The 19,368-nt window shown below is 46.5% G+C and overlaps 2 protein-coding genes across 2 annotated transcripts; one reads left to right on the top strand and one right to left on the bottom strand.

Moving 5' to 3' along the window:
* Positions 1-11,103: 11,103 nt before the first annotated feature.
* LOC119363169 lies at positions 11,104-12,549 on the top strand. The gene has a single exon (XM_037628479.1). The coding sequence runs from the start codon at positions 11,104-11,106 to the stop codon at positions 12,082-12,084; it is 981 nt and encodes a 326-aa protein (XP_037484376.1). The 3' UTR covers positions 12,085-12,549.
* Positions 12,550-12,561: 12 nt separating this feature from the next.
* LOC119363170 (NADH dehydrogenase [ubiquinone] iron-sulfur protein 4, mitochondrial-like) lies at positions 12,562-18,806 on the bottom strand. Its single transcript, XM_037628480.1, has 5 exons — positions 18,539-18,806; positions 17,686-17,774; positions 15,844-15,973; positions 14,906-14,935; positions 12,562-12,818 (listed from the first exon to the last, which is right to left on the bottom strand). Exons 1-5 carry the CDS (start codon positions 18,701-18,703, stop codon positions 12,756-12,758), a joined length of 477 nt encoding a protein of 158 aa, XP_037484377.1. The 5' UTR covers positions 18,704-18,806; the 3' UTR covers positions 12,562-12,755.
* Between the last annotated feature and the right edge of the window lie 562 nt (positions 18,807-19,368).

Raw genomic sequence — 19,368 nt, 5'->3', positions numbered from 1 at the left:
ATAACCGTCTCGCATCAAACAAGATCCAGATATAATGTTCATGCTCAACGCTAGCACCAAATAACAATTATTTAGGTCTAAAACTAATCCCGATGGTAGATGTAGAGGTAGCGTGCCGACCGCGATCACATCGACTTTGGAACCATTTCCCACGCACATCATCACCTCGTCTTTAGCCAATCTTCGCTTAATCCGTAGTCCCTGTTGCGAGTTGCAAATATTAGCAACAGAACTAGTATCAAATACCCAGATGCTACTGCGAGCATTAGTAAGGTACACATCAATAACATGTATATCACATATACCTTTGTTCACCTTGCCATCCTTCTTATCCGCCAAATACTTGGGGCAGTTCCGCTTCCAGTGTCCAGTCTGCTTGCAGTAGAAGCACTCAGTCTCAGGCTTAGGTCCAGATTTGGGTTTCTTCTCTTGAGCAGCAACTTGTTTGCTGTTCTTCTTGAAGTTCCCCTTCTTCTTCCCATTGCCCTTTTTCTTGAAACTGGTGGTCTCATTGACCATCAACACTTGATGCTCCTTCTTGATTTCTACCTCTGCAGCTTTCAGCATTGCGAAGAGCTCGGGAATAGTCTTGTCCATCCCTTGCATATTATAGTTCATCACGAAGCTCTTGTAGCTTGGTGGCAGTGATTAAAGAATTCTGTCAATGACACTATCATCAGGAAGATTAACTCCCAGTTGAATCAAGTGATTATTATACCCAGACATTTTGAGTATGTGTTCACTGACAGAGCTATTCTCCTCCATCTTCCAGCTATAGAACTTATTGGAGACTTCATATCTCTCAATCCGGGCATTTGCTTGAAATATCAACTTCAACTCCTGGAACATCTCATATGCTCCATGACATTCAAAACGTCGTTGAAGACCCGGTTCCAAGCTGTAAAGCATGGCACACTGAACTATCGAGTAGTCATCAGCTTTGCTCTGCCAGACGTTCTTAACATTGTCAGTTGCATCTGCAGCAGGCCTAGCACCCAGCGGTGCTTCCAGGACGTAATTCTTCTGTGCAGCAATGAGGATAATCCTCAAGTTACGGACCTAGTCCATGTAGTTGCTACCATCATCTTTCAACTTAGCTTTCTCAAGGAACGCATTAAAATTCAACGGAACAACAGCACGAGCCATCTATCTACAACAAACATAGACAAGCCAAATACTATCAGGTACTAAGTTGATGATAAATTTAAGTTCAATTAATCATATTACTTAAGAACTCCCACTTAGACAGACATCTCTCTAGTCATCTAAGTGATCATGTGATCCAAATCAACTAAACCATGTCCGATCATCACGTGAGATGGAGTAGTTTCAATGGTGAACATCACTATGTTGATCATATCTACTATATGATTCATGTTCGACCTTTTGGTCTCCGTGTTCCGAGACCATATCTGTATATGCTAGGCTCGTCAAGTTTAACCTGAGTATTCCGCATGTGCAACTGTTTTGCACCCGTTGTATTTGAACGTAGAGCCTATCACACCCGATCATCACGTGGTGTCTCAGCACGAAGAATTTTCGCAACGGTGCATACTCAGGGAGAACACTTCTTGATAATTAGTGAGAGATCATCTTAAAATGCTACCGTCAATCAAAGCAAGATAAGATGCATAAAGGATAAACATCACATGCAATCAATGTAAGTGATATGATATGGCCATCATCATCTTGTGCTTGTGATCTCCATCTCCGAAGCACCGTCGTGATCACCATCGTCACTGGCGCGACAACTTGATCTCCATCGTAGCATCGTTGTCGTTTACGCCATCTATTGCTTCTACGACTATCGCTACCGCTTAGTGATAAAGTAAAGCAATTACAGGGCGTTTGCATTTCATACAATAAAGCGACAACCATATGGCTCCTGCCAGTTGCCGATAACTTCGGTTACAAAACATGATCATCTCATACAATAAAATATAGCATCACGTCTTGACCATATCACATCACAACATGCCCTGCAAAAACAAGTTAGACGTCCTCTACTTTGTTGTTGCAAATTTTACGTGGCTGCTACGGGCTGAGCAAGAACCGTTCTTACCTACGCATCAAAACCACAACGATAGTTCGTCAAGTTAGTGTTGTTTTAACCTTCGCAAGGACCGGGCGTAGCCATAGTCGGATCAACTAAAGTTGGAGAAACAGACAGCCGCCAGCCACCTGTGTGCAAAGCACGTCGGTAGAACCAGTCTCGCGTAAGTGTACGCGTAATGTCGGTCTGGGCCGCTTCATCCAACAATACCGTCGAACCAAAGTATGACATGCTGGTAAGCAGTATGACTTGTACCGCCCACAACTCACTTGTGTTCTACTCGTGCATATAACATCTACGCATAAAACCAGGCTCAGATGCCACTATTGGGGAACATAGTAATTTCAAAAAAATTCCTATGCACACGCAAGATCATGGTGATGCATAGCAACGAGAGGGGAGAGTGTTTTCCACGTACCCTCGTAGACCGAAAGCGGAAGCGTTAGAACAACGCGGTTGATGTAGTCGTACGTCTTCACGGCCCGACCGATCAAGCACCGAAACTACGGCACCTCCGATTTCTAGCACTCGTTCAGCTCGATGACAATCCCCGGACTCCGATCCAGCAGAATGTCGGGGAAGAGTTCCGTCAGCACGACGGCGTGGTGACAATCTTGATGTTCTACCATCGCAGGGCTTCGCCTAAGCACCGCTACAATATTATCGAGGACTATGGTGGAGGGGTCACCGCACACGGCTAAGAGATCGAGAGATTAATTGTTGTGTCTTAGAGGTGCCCCCCTACCCCCGTATATAAAGGAGCCAAGGGGGAGGGGGCGGCCGGCCAAGGAGGGGCGCGCCAAGGGGAGACCTACTCCCACCGGGAGTAGGACTCCCTTCTTTCCTAGTTGGAATAGGAGAAGGGAGCAAGGAGGAGGGAGAGGGGAAGGAAAGGGGGGGCGTCGCCCCCCTCTCCTTGTCCTATTCGGGCTAGGGGGAGGGGGTGCGGCCCAGCCCTTGCCTCCCCTCTTCCTCTCCACTAGGGCCCATATAGGCCCATTAAGCCTCCCGGGGGGTTCCGGTAACCTCCCGGTACTCCGGTAAAATCCCGATTTCACCCGGAACACTTCTGACATCCAAATGTAGGCTTCCAATATAGCAATCTTCATGTCTCGACCATTTCAAGACTCCTCGTCATGTCCATAATCTCATTCGGGACTCCGAACAAACTTCGGTACATCCAAACTCATAAACTCATAATATAACTGTCATCGAAACCTTAAGCGTGCGGACCCTACGGGTTCGAGAACTATGTAGACATGACCTAGAACTGTTTCCGGTCAATAACCAATAGCGGAACCTGGATGCTCATATTGGCTCCTACATATACTATGAAGATCTTTATCGGTCAAACCGCATAACAACATACGTTGCTCCCTTTGTCATCGGTATGTTACTTGCCCGAGATTCGATCGTCGGTATCTCAATACCTAGTTCAATATCGTTACCGACAAGTCTCTTTACTCGTTACGTAATGCATCATTCCATAACTAACTCATTAGCTACATTGCTTGCAAGGCTTATAGTGATGTGCATTACCGAGAGGGCCCAGAGATACCTCTCCGACAGTCGGAGTGACAAAACCTAATCTCGAAATACGCCAAATCAACATGTACCTTTGGAGACACCTGTAGAGCTCCTTTATAATCACCCAGTTAAGTTGTGACGTTTGGTAGCGCAGAAAGTGTTCCTCCGGTAAACGGGAGTTGCATAATCTCATAGTTATAGGAATTCTGTATAAGTCATGAAGAAAGCAATAGCAACATACTAAACGATCAAGTGCTAAGCTAACGGAATGGGTCAAGTCAATCACATCATTCTCCTAATGATGTGATCCCATTAATCAAATGACAAAACATGTCTATGGTTAGGAAACATAACCATCTTTGATTAATGAGCTAGTCAAGTAGAGGCATACTAGTGACATTAAGTTTGTCTATGTATTCACACATGTATCATGTTTCCGGTTAATACAATTATAGCATGAATAATAAACATTTATCATGATATGAGGAAATAAATAATAACTTTATTATTGCCTCTAGGGCATATTTCCTTCAACTAGTACTTCCTTCGGTTCTTTTTACTCCACATGTAAGATTTGTCTGTAAATTTGACCAACTATTGGCCAACTTCATATAAATATGGTCAAATTTGATGAAGTTTGCCTTCAAACAAATCTTACTATGAGAAGTATAAAATGGACCGGGGAAGTACTATCGAGTCGCATAAAGTCGCTAGAGCAAAGATTGACGTAAAAAAATGGACTAGTGGAGTATTATTCAGCCTTGATTGATGATTTTGCCAATGGAACATTAGATATAGCTAGACTTAACTATAGTATCATCACACTTGTTCCTAAAACTATTGATGTCAAACAAATTCAGAAGTCCATGGCCATATGTCTTTTGAATGTCAGCTTTAAAATAATTACTAAGGTGCTAATGAACAAACTGAGTAAATGTGTGTCTCAAGTGATATCTACCACCCAAACAACATTTGTTAAAGGAAGGTTCATTATGGAGGGAGTGGTTGTCCTTCATGAGGCACTCAATTCCATTCATGCTAAAAAAACAAAATGTTTTGGTTTTTAAAGTGGACTTTGAGAAAGCATATGACAAAATAAAATAACATTTTGTTATTCAGATGCTAAAACTCAAAGGGTTTCCTGATAAATGGTGTGATTGGAAAATTTTAAACAAAGGGGGTAACATATCTTAAGAAAAAACTAGAGGATGGGGGTAACACCAGGTTTTGGGAGGATATTTGGGTAGATGATAGAGCACTTAAACATGAATATCCTAGACTCTATGCCCTTTTTTTGATCATAACATAAATGTGGCTGGAACTATTCAGACAGGGTGGAGGGAATTCAAATATAGAAGAACCCTTCATTTGGAATCACTTGACTTGTGGAATAATTTAAAGGGTAGATGTGATGAGGTGGAAATGGGAAATGGCAAAGACAGGGTTGAATGGACCCTGAGTGTTGGCAAGAAGTTCTCTATGAAATCTTTACATAGGAAAGTGAAAATTGAGGATTGCAACTTTCCACACAAAAAAATGTGGAAGGTGAAAGTTCCTGCTAAAAGCAAAAGTTTTCTTGTTGTTGGTGAATAGAAAAAGTATTTTAACTAGGGACTCTCACCTTAAAAGAGGATGGAAAGGTAGTAAAACTTGTGAGCTTTGTGGTAAAGATGAAACTACAAAGGCTGGTTGTACTACCTCCGTCAGGGTTTATTAGGCCTAAAGACAACTTCTCTTAGACCAAGACACGTAGTAATTTACTCACATTAATTATTTCATTCCACTTCCAATGCACTCTCTCACATGCATGCAACCAATGAAAAAGCACCATGAAGTGTATTAATTTCCCAGTCATGGCACCAACAACAATGACTTTTAATGCAACCAATAAAATGGCTGCATGCATGCATCTTTCCAAAGCGACGCCTTATAAAAAGGGACATGCTTGTGATGCTAAGAGGCCTAAAACCCAGACGGAGGGAGTAATAGGTAGTATCATATACTAGTATCATGCATATGATACTAGTGCATGATACTACCCCCCTAATGCATAGTATCATATATTAGTATCATGTAGTATTCTATTTATTGTCATGCATGAAACAAAGTAGCAAAGCATTTATTATGATATGGTATCATGATATGATATTCCACCCTCTCTTTCTTCATTTAATGTTATGACACCTCATCAAAATTGCCTAGTTGGCATGCATAATACTAGCTATGATACTACCATTACGACCAGCCTAATCATCTAATGTTTTGTTGTTCTGTTGCTTCCCTGATATGGAGTTTACTTAAATGCACTTTTGGGCGGAGATCCACTCCCTCTTTAATTGAAGAATGTTTTGGGAGCTGGATTAAAACCTTTCCGAAAAATGATAAAAATTAGTCCTGATTGGGATCTCTTCCCTCTTCTGGACCATTTGGAAATGCATAAATGGTGTAATTTTTTAGAATAAGAACTGTAATGATCCCATGACTTTGGTCAAACTAATGTGCCACTGGATTGTGGGATGCTCTATCTTGCAGACAAAGGAACAAAATAAAGAGGTGTTGAAGCTGGGAACAAAGCTGCTAGAACATGTAGCAAATGATGTCTATAAAGCTTCACAAGGGTGGAGAGACAATGTGCTACGCCTAGAGGGATGAAGATTGTTGGTGGACGTTTGAGGCTGCTTGAGGCTGCTCGTTCCGGGAGTGACTTGGTCCTCTTCTTCAGTACTCCTTCCGTTCCATAATGTAAGATGTTTTTTGACACTACACTAATATAAAAAAGCATCTTACATTATGGGACGGAGGGAGTAGTTCTTTCTAGATGTTTTCATTTTAAGCTTTTGTGGATGTAGGAAGTGTTGATCGTGTGAGACCATGGCTGTGTTTGTGTCTGTGGTTTTCCTCATTAAACCTGGCACCTGTGCTTTTTTTAGAAAAGGAGGATGACCCCCGGCCTCTGCATCTGGGCGATGCATACGGCCATTTTATTAATTATTCTCACAAGACCTTACAAAGTCATACAACAGCAAGACTAAAGCCATCGTCTAAGCAACAACTGTCGCTACACCTATCCAATTGATGAAGGGGCGCTGATAGCCTGGGCCTAATACCAAACAGACATCGCAGCCAAACCTAAACATCTAAGACCCGAGGTCCCAACCAGGACGCCTGCCTGGTATGGGGCACCTACCAGTCCGGCGCACTCCTCAACCAGGACGCCTGCCGGGTATGAGGCCGCCGCAGCCACCTGTCACGAGTCCATCTTCAGAGTTGTACTGTTGCATCTACCTTGCCAGGTCTCTCTACCATCGACGCCACCACGACGCCAGATAGCTCGTCCTCCTGCGCTAGTCCATCCTCCCACATCGCACTCCGAATCTGCACTGCGCCACGCCGTGAAGATCCGTCGCCATCAATGGATGGATGAAGCACCGGTCCACCAAAGAAACCGTTCGTTGGTCCCGCGAAGCAAGGCGCGACACCAAGAAGAAGGCCGAAGCCGCACCGCCACCCCGCCACCAGCAGCCCCGCCACCAAGAGCTGTTCCCAGCCGCTGCCTTCAAGAAGGAACACGACACCGAGGTACCGTCGACGCCCAGAACAGGGGAACAAAGGCTTTCACCATAGTTCGAGGAGGAGGCGGAAGGGAGAGGATCCACCCCAAAGCCTCCAGGAAGGGGATCGGCGCCAAAGGCGTCGACTTTGGGGAGGCCGCCGCGCCAGCCAGGGGTTTCCCCGGGACCCTCACCCACACGCCAGATCCGCCAGGCCGGCAATAGGGGACGCCGAAAGCAGCCGCCAAGGACCGGTGCCAGCACGGATCGGGACAGATCGGAGAAGGGGCGGATCTTCTACATGGAGCCATGACGGATTGCGAGGAGCCGCCACTACGCCAGCGTCCGCAGCCCCCAAGCCGCGCGCGCGACCGTGGGAGGCTGCCCACCAGAACCCGCTGGCGCAGCCCGCCGGCTGCACCACGCCCACCGGCCGGGGCCACCTCCCCCGGGAACCAAGGCCCTCCAAAGGAGAGGAGGCGCCAGATCCCGCCGCCACCATCATTGGGGCCGAGCACCCGCGCCTCGGAGGCCCTCAGGCGGCGGCGGAGGGAGGGGAGGAGAGGGGGAAAACACTGCGGCGGCGCTAGGGTTGGCCTCCGAGTCGCCTCAGAGGAGGCGACGCGGGGGGTGCCGTGGGTCCGACAGACAGCACATGTTCATTATAAAATGGAGAGAGATTTTCACCTCCCGGCCTCTGCACCAATCAGGGATGCATACGGCCATTTTAGTATGAGTACCAAGATAAACATGATCCTCAGATTTTTTTTTAAATGAGTATCAAGATATTTCTCGATGTAGGTTCCCCTACACACCAAGCTTGATCCTCAATAAACGTTTTAGGAATTGAACTAGGGTCGCTAGGTTGCACAACAGCAATGCCCAACCAGGGCCGGCCCTGGGGCATGGGCGACGGGGCGACGGCCCAGGGCCCTGGCGAGGGGGGGCCCATGATGGAGTATATACATATACTATAGCCCAGCAAAAAGCAAAAAAAAATTACAAAAGAATTAAAGAAAAGAAATACGATGGGCTAGGAGGCCCAGATATAGCTACTAGCTAGCGATCGCTGGATACGCGAAGGCCAAGCGGCACCGTGACTCATGATGGTTTCTACGTTTCCTCGTCGCCCTCGCACGCCCGTCGGCCTTCTCGCTCGTCGCTCGGCGCCTTGCCCCTTGGCCCTTGCCGCGTCGCCGTCGCCTCGCCGGCTCGCCATCGCCGCCACACAGCAGTTCGACAGGCAGGCGGCAGCCCGGCCATCCGGCATCCGGCACCGCGGCAATACGGCAATATCTATACGAGTACGCATCTGACTGGAAGTCAACAAGTACGCATCCATGTTTCCTGTCCATCCCCAAACCTGAATTCGACAATCTCACTATCTCAGTAGTTTATTTATTCTTTATTTAGTATGTACGTATTCTAATCCAATCTATCAATTTTTTGTCATTCTATATAACATGTCTAGGGTTCCAATCATCCGATCTATAAACTCCTAATTCTTTGTATGCTATTTTGATCTTTTCTTCATGATTTTAGGACATTAGCCTGCCATGTTACCTAAGAAGAAGCAATTGTCGGGTGCTGAAAAAAGGAGGAAAAAGAAAGAAAGTGATCTGAAAATTCTAGCACTGAAGGATATCTTGGACAATGTTGATCTTGATTGTGCCCTTAATGACTTTGCATCAAGAAATGCCCGAAGAAACTTTTTTTGAAGCACTGAAGTATTATTGTCGTCGATGGAGTCAGTCTAATTTCGTTCTTATTTGAGGTAATCATGTCATGTTAGTTTCATTTTGCGATCTTTTTAGTACCATTATTTTTTATGGAGTCGGTTCGAATTTGATTATTATTGTTCTCGATGGAGTCATTTGAATTATTATAGTCATATTTTAAACTAAAGATGTGTGATTGAAAATTACTTTTAATAAGTTATATATATAACATACGCATACATATATATTGTCTTAGGACTTAGGACATAAGGGCCCATGTCGTCGAGTTCGCCTAGGGCCTCCCGAAACACAGGGCCGGCCCTGTGCCCAACCACTGAGCCAAGGCTCTCTTTGCGATGGTCTGTTGGTTGCTCTTGTTTGGATCTTGATGCTGGTGACATTGTTAGAGATGTCTAAGAATGCGATTTGATCGCTTCCTTTTGCGTTATCTTCCCTAGTAATAGTGCGTGTGTGATTAGTTGTAGGTCGCGGGGTTGTGCTTTGTGGTCGAACCAGTTAGTTTCTTTAACACAAATCAGAAGGGGGCCCTTCTTTCATAAAAATAAATAAAATGGACCGGGGGAGCATTGTTCGGTCGCAAGAGGTCGCTAGAGCAAAGATTGAATTAAATGCGTTGCACGCAGCAGCAAAAGCACCATAACGGTAGAGTCATGACTTGCAGCTGCCCCAGACCCCAGCTGCACCGCACCGCAGCGCACAGGCAGCACCGCCACCGAACCGAACCATGCATGCCGCGCCTCGCGAGGCGCGCTCGCCACTCGCCGGGCGGGAGCGCCTGCCTGCCTCCCTCCCTCCCTCCCTCCCTCCCTGCATGCGCTAGCTAGCTAGGGCTGCGCAGCGCCGCGCCCGCCAATCGCCGCGCCGCCACTCGTCGCGCCACCTTCCTGTCCGCTCGACACGGCACGCAGCACATGCCGCGCATGCATGCATGCATGCAGAACCCGGGTTAAATTAAAGTATTCCTACCAGTAGCGTCCAAAGTTTCGGTTCTCCAGTGGGGCCGGCCGGAGGAGAGGACCAAACAGTAGGACATGCATGTCCCACGTGTAGACCTTTGGCCACTGAGGTTTCGTGTACAAGGGAATACGTAACTACGGACCGTATGTGTAGGAGTACGTGCCATGCACCCAAGGTTGCTGCAAGTAATGTGCCAGTTCCATGCACCCCAAAAAAAGTAATGTGCCAGTTACCGTATGCTAGCACTGCAGTGTATCTATGGGCTTGTCTAGATTATTTGGACTAGAGTTTCGCTAGGAAACGGACGAGCCATCGGACGTACGCATGGTGGCGTCGTAGGTACGTAGTGCGGTGCTCCTGTGCGCCACGTGCTAAGAGTGTTTCGTCACCACCTTTGATTTCTTTGGACGATAGGGTTAGATCATTTCGGATTACTCTCACAAATTTGTACGTATATGTAAAGTCTATGCCTTATGCTCGCCAACACGTGTGGAGATACGCGTACGCTAGGCGGTTTTGGCGTTGGTTGTTGGTGAGCAATGTTATTATATATAACGTCTACCATACCTAATACCCCTACGCATTTATACAGACTGGGAAAAGTACTCCCAAGCCATTATCTCAAAGGAACATATATGTTCTGTGCATAAGCATGTACATAAGTACATTGAACCTGGACAACAGGATGAAACAGGGGACGGGAAAGCAAGCAATTCCTTAGCGCGAAACATCGACCTTGTCGTGGAAGGAAAAAACGTGAAGGGCTTTGTGGTGGAGGAGCAGCACCCGGTTGGCGGCTAATGTCGCAGCATCTGCCAACGTGACCCCACCCCACGCCCCATGAATGGAGCGGCAGCCAGCCAGTGACCGCGGCGGGACGCGCCACGGGGGACGAGGCGACACGAAGCGAGCAGGCGCGGTGCGGCGAACGCGATCGCGCCGCGCATGCAACGGGCCTCGCGCCTCCCCGTGCCCGCCCGCCCGTCCGGTGCCTCCCCCCACTCCGTCACACGCCTGACGCCCCTCTCACTGGACGCCACTGGAATCCACAGTCCTCTCCCTCCAAAGCAGCGCGCCCCGCGACTCGCCTCCGCCTACGTGTCGGCCCCGTCCCCGCCCGCTCGCCCACGTACCCCGCGCCTCGCTCCCACGTGCCCCTCCCTCTGCGCGCATCCGATTGGCCGCCCACGCCTTCTTAAGCCGGCACGGCACCGGGACCCAACGCCGTGCACTCCGTCCACCCCCGTCAGCAGACTTCGACTCGCGCGTGCACGCAATGGCCATGGTGCAGCCGGCGGACATGGCCGTCAAGGCCAACGAGATCCTCGCGCGGTTCCGGCCCATCGCGCCCAAGCCCGCCCTGCCGGCGTCGCCGGTGCAGGCGATCGACGGCGCCGCCGACCGCGTGCTCTGCCACCTGCAGAACAGGCCGTGCCGGGCAAGGAAGCGCGGGCGCCCGAGCGCCGTGCCGGTGTCCGCGCCGGCCGCTGCCGCCAAGAGGAAGAGGGCGGCGTACCCGGTGCCGCTCCGGTGCGCGGCGGCGGCGGCCACCGACGCGGTGGTGTCCACCGCGATGAGGGCCTATGTGTCCGTGCCGGGCAGTGCATGCATGCCGTTTGCGTCCCTCCCGCCGGCGACCGCGAGTACCGGCGGGAATCTGACGATGCTCTCGACGACCATGGTGGCGGGCGACGACGAAGAGGAGGAGAGGGACGTCCCCGTGGAGCGCGACCTGCTGCGGAAGCTGCTGGAGCCCAAGGTGATCTCGCCGCGGGCGATGCGCCCCGTAGGATCCACCATCCACGTCGAATCCATCGTCCCCGGCGCCGTCGACGCGACCAGCACCGCCGCCTCGAAGACGGCGGAGGAGGTGGAGGCGGAGGTGGAGACCGACGCGCTCCCGGCGGTCGTCACGGACTCGAGCAACCGCGTCCGGCTGGTGAACGACGCGTACAAGGAGATGGTGGGCGCGCCCGAGTGCCTGTGGCTCGGCGCGGTGGCCGCGTCGAGGAGGATCAGCGGGGAGGTGGCGCTGGTGGTGGCCGAGCAGGCGACGCTGCCGGAGTCCCCAGGGGGGTTCTCGTGCACGGCGAAGATCGAGTGGGAGTGCCGCGGCGGCGAGCGGGCTTCCTTCCATGCAGCGTGCGACGTCAGCCGGCTGCAGTGCGAGTACAGGCACTACCTCTTCGCCTGGAGGTTTCGCACCGCCGATGCATCATCGTCCGGCAGCAGCCACCGCGCCGGCGGCGACGCATGAGACACTCAAGACCCCAAGCAGCGTGCGAAACTAAGTGCATAGGTCATAGATTAAGGTGCATGTTTTGTTACTGTTAAACTACTAGGTTAAGGTGCATGTTTAGTGGTACTGGTAAACCTAGGTGAACTGTTTCCTTTTTTGGGAAGCCTGCATGGTGCATGCCCGGGTTCTAAAGTACATATGATGTTGACCGGACAATGCAAGGGAAAAATATGACGTGTGCTTTAGTCAATTGCACGTCTGCTGGTGTGTTCTGAGATAGTGAGCTTCTTGTACTCCGTTTGATAATGACTGGTGATTGCCTACGTATGTAGGGACAGGGCAGGATGTACAAAAGCCTAGCCACAGACTGGCAGCAGTCACGATCTACCTGGCCTTCTTTGCGTGCACTAAGTTGACAAATATAGTATTAGTAGCCAAGAAATTCTGTGTGAAGGGGAATTTTACAGGCAAGGCTAATAACAAGCATTTACCCTGTAAAAAAGGGAGTTAACAAACATTTTGATGAGATGAGCGACGAGTTCAGTTGCAATGCGTGCTTATTACACGTTTAATGGAGACATGTTCTAGCTCATATTGCACGACAGGTATTGAACAAAGTGAAATCAGCACGAGCGGCAGGGGAAAACAACATCTTATGAAAATCTCCAGACAACATACAAATCCACAGCTTAGGCTGCTTCCTCCGTCTTCGGGGGGCCCTTCCACTTGAAGTTCTCTGCATACGTTTTGGGCTGCATGATTGAATATCAACCGTTAATTACGAGTATAACAGCCAATCCATCCTGTAAATACAACCTATACAAACAGATCGCAAAATTATGCTTATTATACCAAAGTATCGTGTGTGTTAGTTCCATGAATGAAAAGACGATCTATTTTTGCTATTTCGAAGCAGGGTAAACGAACTATAATTAAGAACTCAGACCCTGTCCAACCTATGTGCAGGAGTAACATGTAAATATTTAGTGTAGAGTTGTAATTTCATATATTCTTTAGGGCCTGTTTGGACTGGGGGTATCCGTACGAGCTTTGGTACTTGGTTAGAATTTAAACTAAGTATCGAAACTATGCTCTTCTTCCAAACTGGCCCTTAATCTTTCTGTCCGAATCCGATGTCTTTTTTTTAGGTGATTCACTTGTATGCGATGACTCTAGAGAATCATATAACCTACTCCCTCTGGCCCAAAATATAAGTGTCAAAAATGATACTCCCTCCGTTCACTTTTGTAAGTCGTTTAAGACAGCTGAAAATTGAACTATTTTAGATGTTGTCTTAAATGTCTAAAACGTCTTACAAAAATGAACAAAGGGAGTATTATATTTTGGGATGGAGGGAGTACTTGCTAACATAAACCTGAAAGCCCTGGTAATATAGTTGTGTTTGTGGGATAGCGAAGTCAAATCCTTTGGCAGGGGATATGACGAGTGCACACACGGTGATAGAACTGCCAAAACAGTGGTCTCCTTGCATCAGTGGGAACATTGGTTCAAACAGTATGGCAGCCAGTACTGACTAGCTTGTCCTCATCGAGTTGCTAGTAACAAAAAGATAAGGGTCGAGGAGCATGGTATCACTCTGTCTCTGGTCAAGTGCACATTCGATGTACTTCTAAAGTTGATGTCAGTTTTGGCTTCTCTCTACAACCTTTGACTTCTAAGTCCTGAGAACTAATGGAGAACCCGGACCAATGTCTAGCTAGTTTTCATGGATGAGATGAGCGCCTTCAGTTCAAAGTGCCGGTCTGCCGGAGACACGAATAATGTGAACGTCAACAAATTTGGTCAGGCGCTGTGACAAAGAAGCAACGGGCTACCCATTAAGTCCCAGTGCCCTCCGTCATGGGGTATTCGCAGACTCCCGGTGCTCAAGGACAGAAAACCGAATCTTAAAATTCACAGAAAGTTCCGAAAACAGGTCATGGCATTGACTTTATTAAGACGTAAATTTTCAAATCCAAATCTAAAACAGTTTAAAAACACAAAAAGAACAAATACAGTGTTTATAGTGTACTGATAATGTGCCGAATTCACAACCCAGTTTGAACTAGCTACTATTCAGAGGTAGATTAGTCTCTTGTTTTTGGAGTAACTGGTCAAATTTGGATCAAATTTTGTGAGACACTAGATGCTCTTACATGGGGTGTCAACAGTGTGTTGTTTCTCAGAATTTTTGGCGGTTTCTAGAAAGGAAAAAACACTTGCGTGCACCGGGAGTACGTAAATTCTCCCGTCCTGCCTTGTCTACACATTTCGGTCCTTTATTGACCCCAAGTTGGTCTTCACCCAGTACCATGACATTTCATTCTCCCTTACCTCTAATATCCCAAGATGCCCCTGGCACCATTGCCCTCCACCACGTAGGTGGCAATACCCAAGACACCGCCCTCACATCCACCTTCCATATATGCCACAATTCCATCTCCACATCATTTCCCGTAGTATAATGGACTGACATAATTTATTGCATCTAACATTGATTGCATTACTTGTGGAGTTACACGCACTAAGTGCTTACCATCAAAATCATCTCCAATGTTTTTCTTTACCAGCAGATTTTACTCGCTTTCTTGCTTACAACTCAATGTTAAATACTCCTATGACGATATATCCATGTTGTATTGGGAAAACAACTCAAAAGTGTGCAAGCACACACTGAAAGTGATGATACATGTAAACACAAACAGATTTAAAAGACATGTAGGATATACAGAAAAGGTGTATTCAGTTTTTGTTTTTTTTAAGATGCAAGATATGAACTGTGTAAAGCAGGAAGATGCATTAACCAAGTCAAAACGAAGGATATGTAGGATATACAGACCTTCAGAAGAGGTGTATGGCGCTTCCTAACCTGCAGAAAGATAGATATAAATGTAAGTATACAATTCTCTATAAATGGCGCATTCCAAGAAGAATGTGTTATCAAATAATACTACACAACAGCGCAAGGAGATTCAACTCAGCATACATTTTACTCCAGAAGTAGACTTGATTTATGACAGCTTCAGCTAAAAAATGTTCCTTGCAGAGTAACACCAAAACCCTCGGTGTCGCTAAATTTGGAAAGAATACAGTGAGCCCATAGATGACAACCTCTGGCTCTAATGGGTTTCAGAGAAAAGGAAGATATAAAAGTTTGACTTCTAGTGGACATAATTTATAGCATATCTCCAAGACATATAAAGGATATATCATATATTATCTTCAAAACATTTAATAGCAATCTAATCAAACAACTGACCTTTAAGTCATGTGGCATAAATGATAAATTTCAACGCAGAACAGATGAGAGGTAACTTGCGGAGAAAAGAATTTCAGCTAAATTAATTGAGCAAAATGACCAAGATAAGAACTATTCAGCAAAAATTTCGAGGAGGCATCAACAGGCAGCAGCCGAGACATACTTAAATGCCTATTTATCAAGAACAAGGACTTCACAGTTACTGGAAAATAAACTTCATATGGAGTATATGACTAGCATGAAATCTATCTCTATATGTACTTCATCAAATAGGCCTAGCCCAGTTTGGAAATGCACCTATGGGATGATGGGAAACCTTTACGACCTGCCCAGCTTGAACATTTTAATTAGAAGAAGAATCAAGAATTGAATTATCCTAGATGTTCAAAAGTGTAACCAATCATTGTTTGATCTTTCCCAATATTCCTGAAGTTCCAGTCCTGAATAGAACATCTTATTGGCCAAGTCAACTTATCTACCAGAATACCAGCGAGGGGGGAAAAGAGTCAAAGACCCACCACATATTCCCATCCGTGCTTTTCAGCAAATGCCTTCGCTGATTCGGCACTGTCAAACGTAAGTCCAGCTTCACCAACATTAGCATACGGATCACCAGTCGATGTCCATCCCATCAATGGGTTCTCCCACCTATCACGAATTCAAATGTTAGAACCAGTTTCTCAAAAGAAAAAGAAGATATTTTAGAAGGAATAGTATCTGATAGTATTAGTTTGCTAACCAAACCCTAATCCACAGAAACGAGTGATGAACATGCTAAACGGAATAACTGCATGAGCCGTGACATGAGCCACACAATAAAGGACACGCTAACACCTCAACAAAGAGACCTGCTCAATCGGAGGTAAAAAATCAGCTGTGGGCTTTAATGCTGTCACAGTATAATAATCAATGGAACCTCTAAATATCCAGCACAAATAGGTACAGGATGCATTTAAGTACGTTCCAATCAGGCTACTGAAAGTCTGAAACATAAATGACCTGCAGCAGCAGTGGCAGAGCATTCTTTTCATGTTCTTATCCTCAATCAAGGTAATACACCAGAGGTTTCAAATATTAATTGTGAGATATAACAAGTAAAAGAGCGCAGATATGGCATCCAGTGCCCCTGGTAGAACCAAAACCCATTACATAATTTTATGGTACTACTACACATGTAGAGCACTTCCGTAATACATATAATAAATATAGAAGGAACTCCTCACATGTCATTCTTGTTTAAGTTCAACAAATAAGAACCAATAACACACAGCACCTCAGGGAAAAAAACAGAACACTTCCAGTATTAATAAATACTTCCTCCGTTCCTAAATATAAGTCCTTTTAGAGATTTCAAATGGACTACCAAATACGGATGTATATAGACATATTTTAGAGCATAGATTCATTCATTTTGCTTCGTATGTAGTCACCTGTTGAAATCTCTAGAAAGACCTATATTTAGGAACGGAGGGAGTATAACTATGTTGGAGATGTTTGTTAATTTTTTGCCCAGCTCAACGATGCTTAAAGGGAATGCCTGGGCCTCATCAATTCTTCATAAACATTACTCCCCCCGGTCCAACATAAGTGTCGCAGTTTTGAACTAGGCGTTAGTTCAAAACTGCAACACTTATTATGGATCGGAGGTAGTTCAATAATCAGTGAGATATGGTATAGTCACAGGTATAATCACATCTTTCATCAAGTTGATTGTTCATTCAAACTTACCAAAAGTGAGGTGATTGCAAACAACAATTGTTCAATAGATATACTCATTCTGATAATATCTATGATACGGATTTGTGCTTGCATAGGTGGACTCCCACCATTTCAACCATTGAATGGGCCTGGAGATCTGCATATTCACTAACTGCACACTCATAGCCATAGCAATGAGAGAATGTGCACAGAACTCAAGGCAAATTCAGTGGTTGAGAAGTGGTAGTATTATATATAAGTGCCTCGATAAATACAATACCTACCATTGAGCTAAGATTATAGTAACCCAAAGCGAAACTGCACAGGCATGATGTATAAGAACATTCGGAAGTTAGCTGGAACTACAGTCTAGCTGCACAAGCAGGCAAGTAGTAGCCTAGTACCTCAGTCACTGATAGTTTGAACTATTAACTGCCTCATGTGAGTGCTAGTTTGTTATTAACAGAAGCATATTTATAGTTTTGATCTGCTTGAAAGCTAAGTTTTGAATTTAAAAATTTAAGTCTAGGTTAAATTTACATGAGGCTTATTTTAATTTCGTTTTATTTTGAGGTAGCCCTTCTGACAGCATCACAGGCTTTTGGGATGTATGACCCGTGAGAAAGAACAAGATAACCAACAAAGTACAACAAGAAACATACTTTTGGGTTGATACGAAATTGATTTTCCACCTCCCGACTTTGCCAGAACCTTGCTGAGATGCAGTCCTAGCTGGTGAATAGATTAGAACCTGCTTGATCAGAAGGATAAGGTGACCTTTAGAAAAGGGGCAAAATGATGAAATAAAAACAACTTGGGCTTTAGCACCAATCCTCTGAAAGTGAATTCGTGAAATAAAATTAGGTATTTAGGCTTTACAGTTTAGGACCTATCCTTCTGAAAGTTTTATAACTAGCACATAACCCATCATACCGCAAACACCAAAGATACAGTTTCTGACCCAAAACTGTCAACTCCCATTCGAATATTCTTTGAGGCAAACATATAACTGACGACTGTGGACAATGCACAAATCTATTCCAAGGTCTAAACTATGGCAGAATACAAAGCAAACTAGGGTCATTTATCCAAAGTCACAGAGCGCAAGGAGAATTGCTGCCCTTGACCTCTCTCTCTCTCTCTCTCTCTCTACCCATTTTTAATTTTCCCAGATATAGGAGTCTCTCATCCGAATCCCCCAAGATGGTCAAACACACTTTGCCCCATATCATCATTGGGTTGGAAATTCGGTATAATCTATGCGGGGGAACCCAAACTCCCACACATTCCTCCTCACCACATCTGTGGCCAATTGAAAGAGACCTACTACCGCTAAATTCGCATTTCGATCAAATCCAAACTCCAACCACAACTAACGCATAGACACATCGCCTCGACGCCTATAACAACCTAAAATATTTGAAGCCCGAACATTTCGAAAGATGCCCACAGAGATCCAGCTGATATAAATCTATCGCGACGAAAGTGAAGCAGGGAAGGTCGAGGGAACGTTACCTTGCGGCGGAGGTGCTCCTCGGGGATCCCGGAGACCATGCCGATCTCCCCGGGCTTGATCTCCACGAGGGCATCGGAGGCCTCCGCGGAGAGCATCCGCGCCGGCGTAGGCGAGAGCAGGGCCCGGCCGAGGGAGGGGAAGACCCGCCGGAGTGGGGCGGCCATCGCGTCGGAGCCGTGCGCCGGAGAGAGGTGGGGGCGAAAGGAGAGATGCGGGGGAGGAGGAGCTTCGGAGCAGACGGCCTGCAAATGTGCGATCAGGCCGCACCGAGAATATGATGAGCCCAGAGCAGTATAGGGTGTCCATTGCTCTCTGGGCTCGGCCATTGGGCCCTGTAGATCGTTATCGTACAGGCCTACGCCATAAAAAAAATGTGGCGCCAGCGGTCACGACTTGAATGGCTTTCAGCAAGAGACCAGAACACGCGTTTCTTCCACCTTCGGGCTAGCCAAAGACGCAAGAGAAATATGATCAAGGCACTTGCAAATTTCTTAGACGTCATCACAGAGGATCCGGAGGAGCTGAGGACCATGATTGCGGATTTTTACAAAAGCCTATATACTTTCGAGGGTGCAGTCGGCATGGATCAAGTCCTATCTACTGTGCCGGTGAAGGTTACTCAGCACATGAATGATCTTCTGACATCACCCTACACTAACGAGGAAATAAAAACAGCTCTTCTTCAGATGTTCCCCACAAAGTCACCGGGACCGGATGGCTTTCCAGCTCATTTTTATCAGCATCATTGGGACATTTGTGGAGACGAGGTCACCCGTGCAATGCTGAGAATTGTTAGAGGTGAGGAGAGTGTTGACTATGTGAATGACAC

This window comes from Triticum dicoccoides, chromosome 2B (genome assembly GCF_002162155.2).
Source record: "Triticum dicoccoides isolate Atlit2015 ecotype Zavitan chromosome 2B, WEW_v2.0, whole genome shotgun sequence".
Classification (NCBI taxonomy): domain Eukaryota; kingdom Viridiplantae; phylum Streptophyta; class Magnoliopsida; order Poales; family Poaceae; genus Triticum; species Triticum dicoccoides.
Note: the sequence above shows the minus strand (reverse complement) of the source record. Positions and strands in the feature narration are given on the sequence as shown.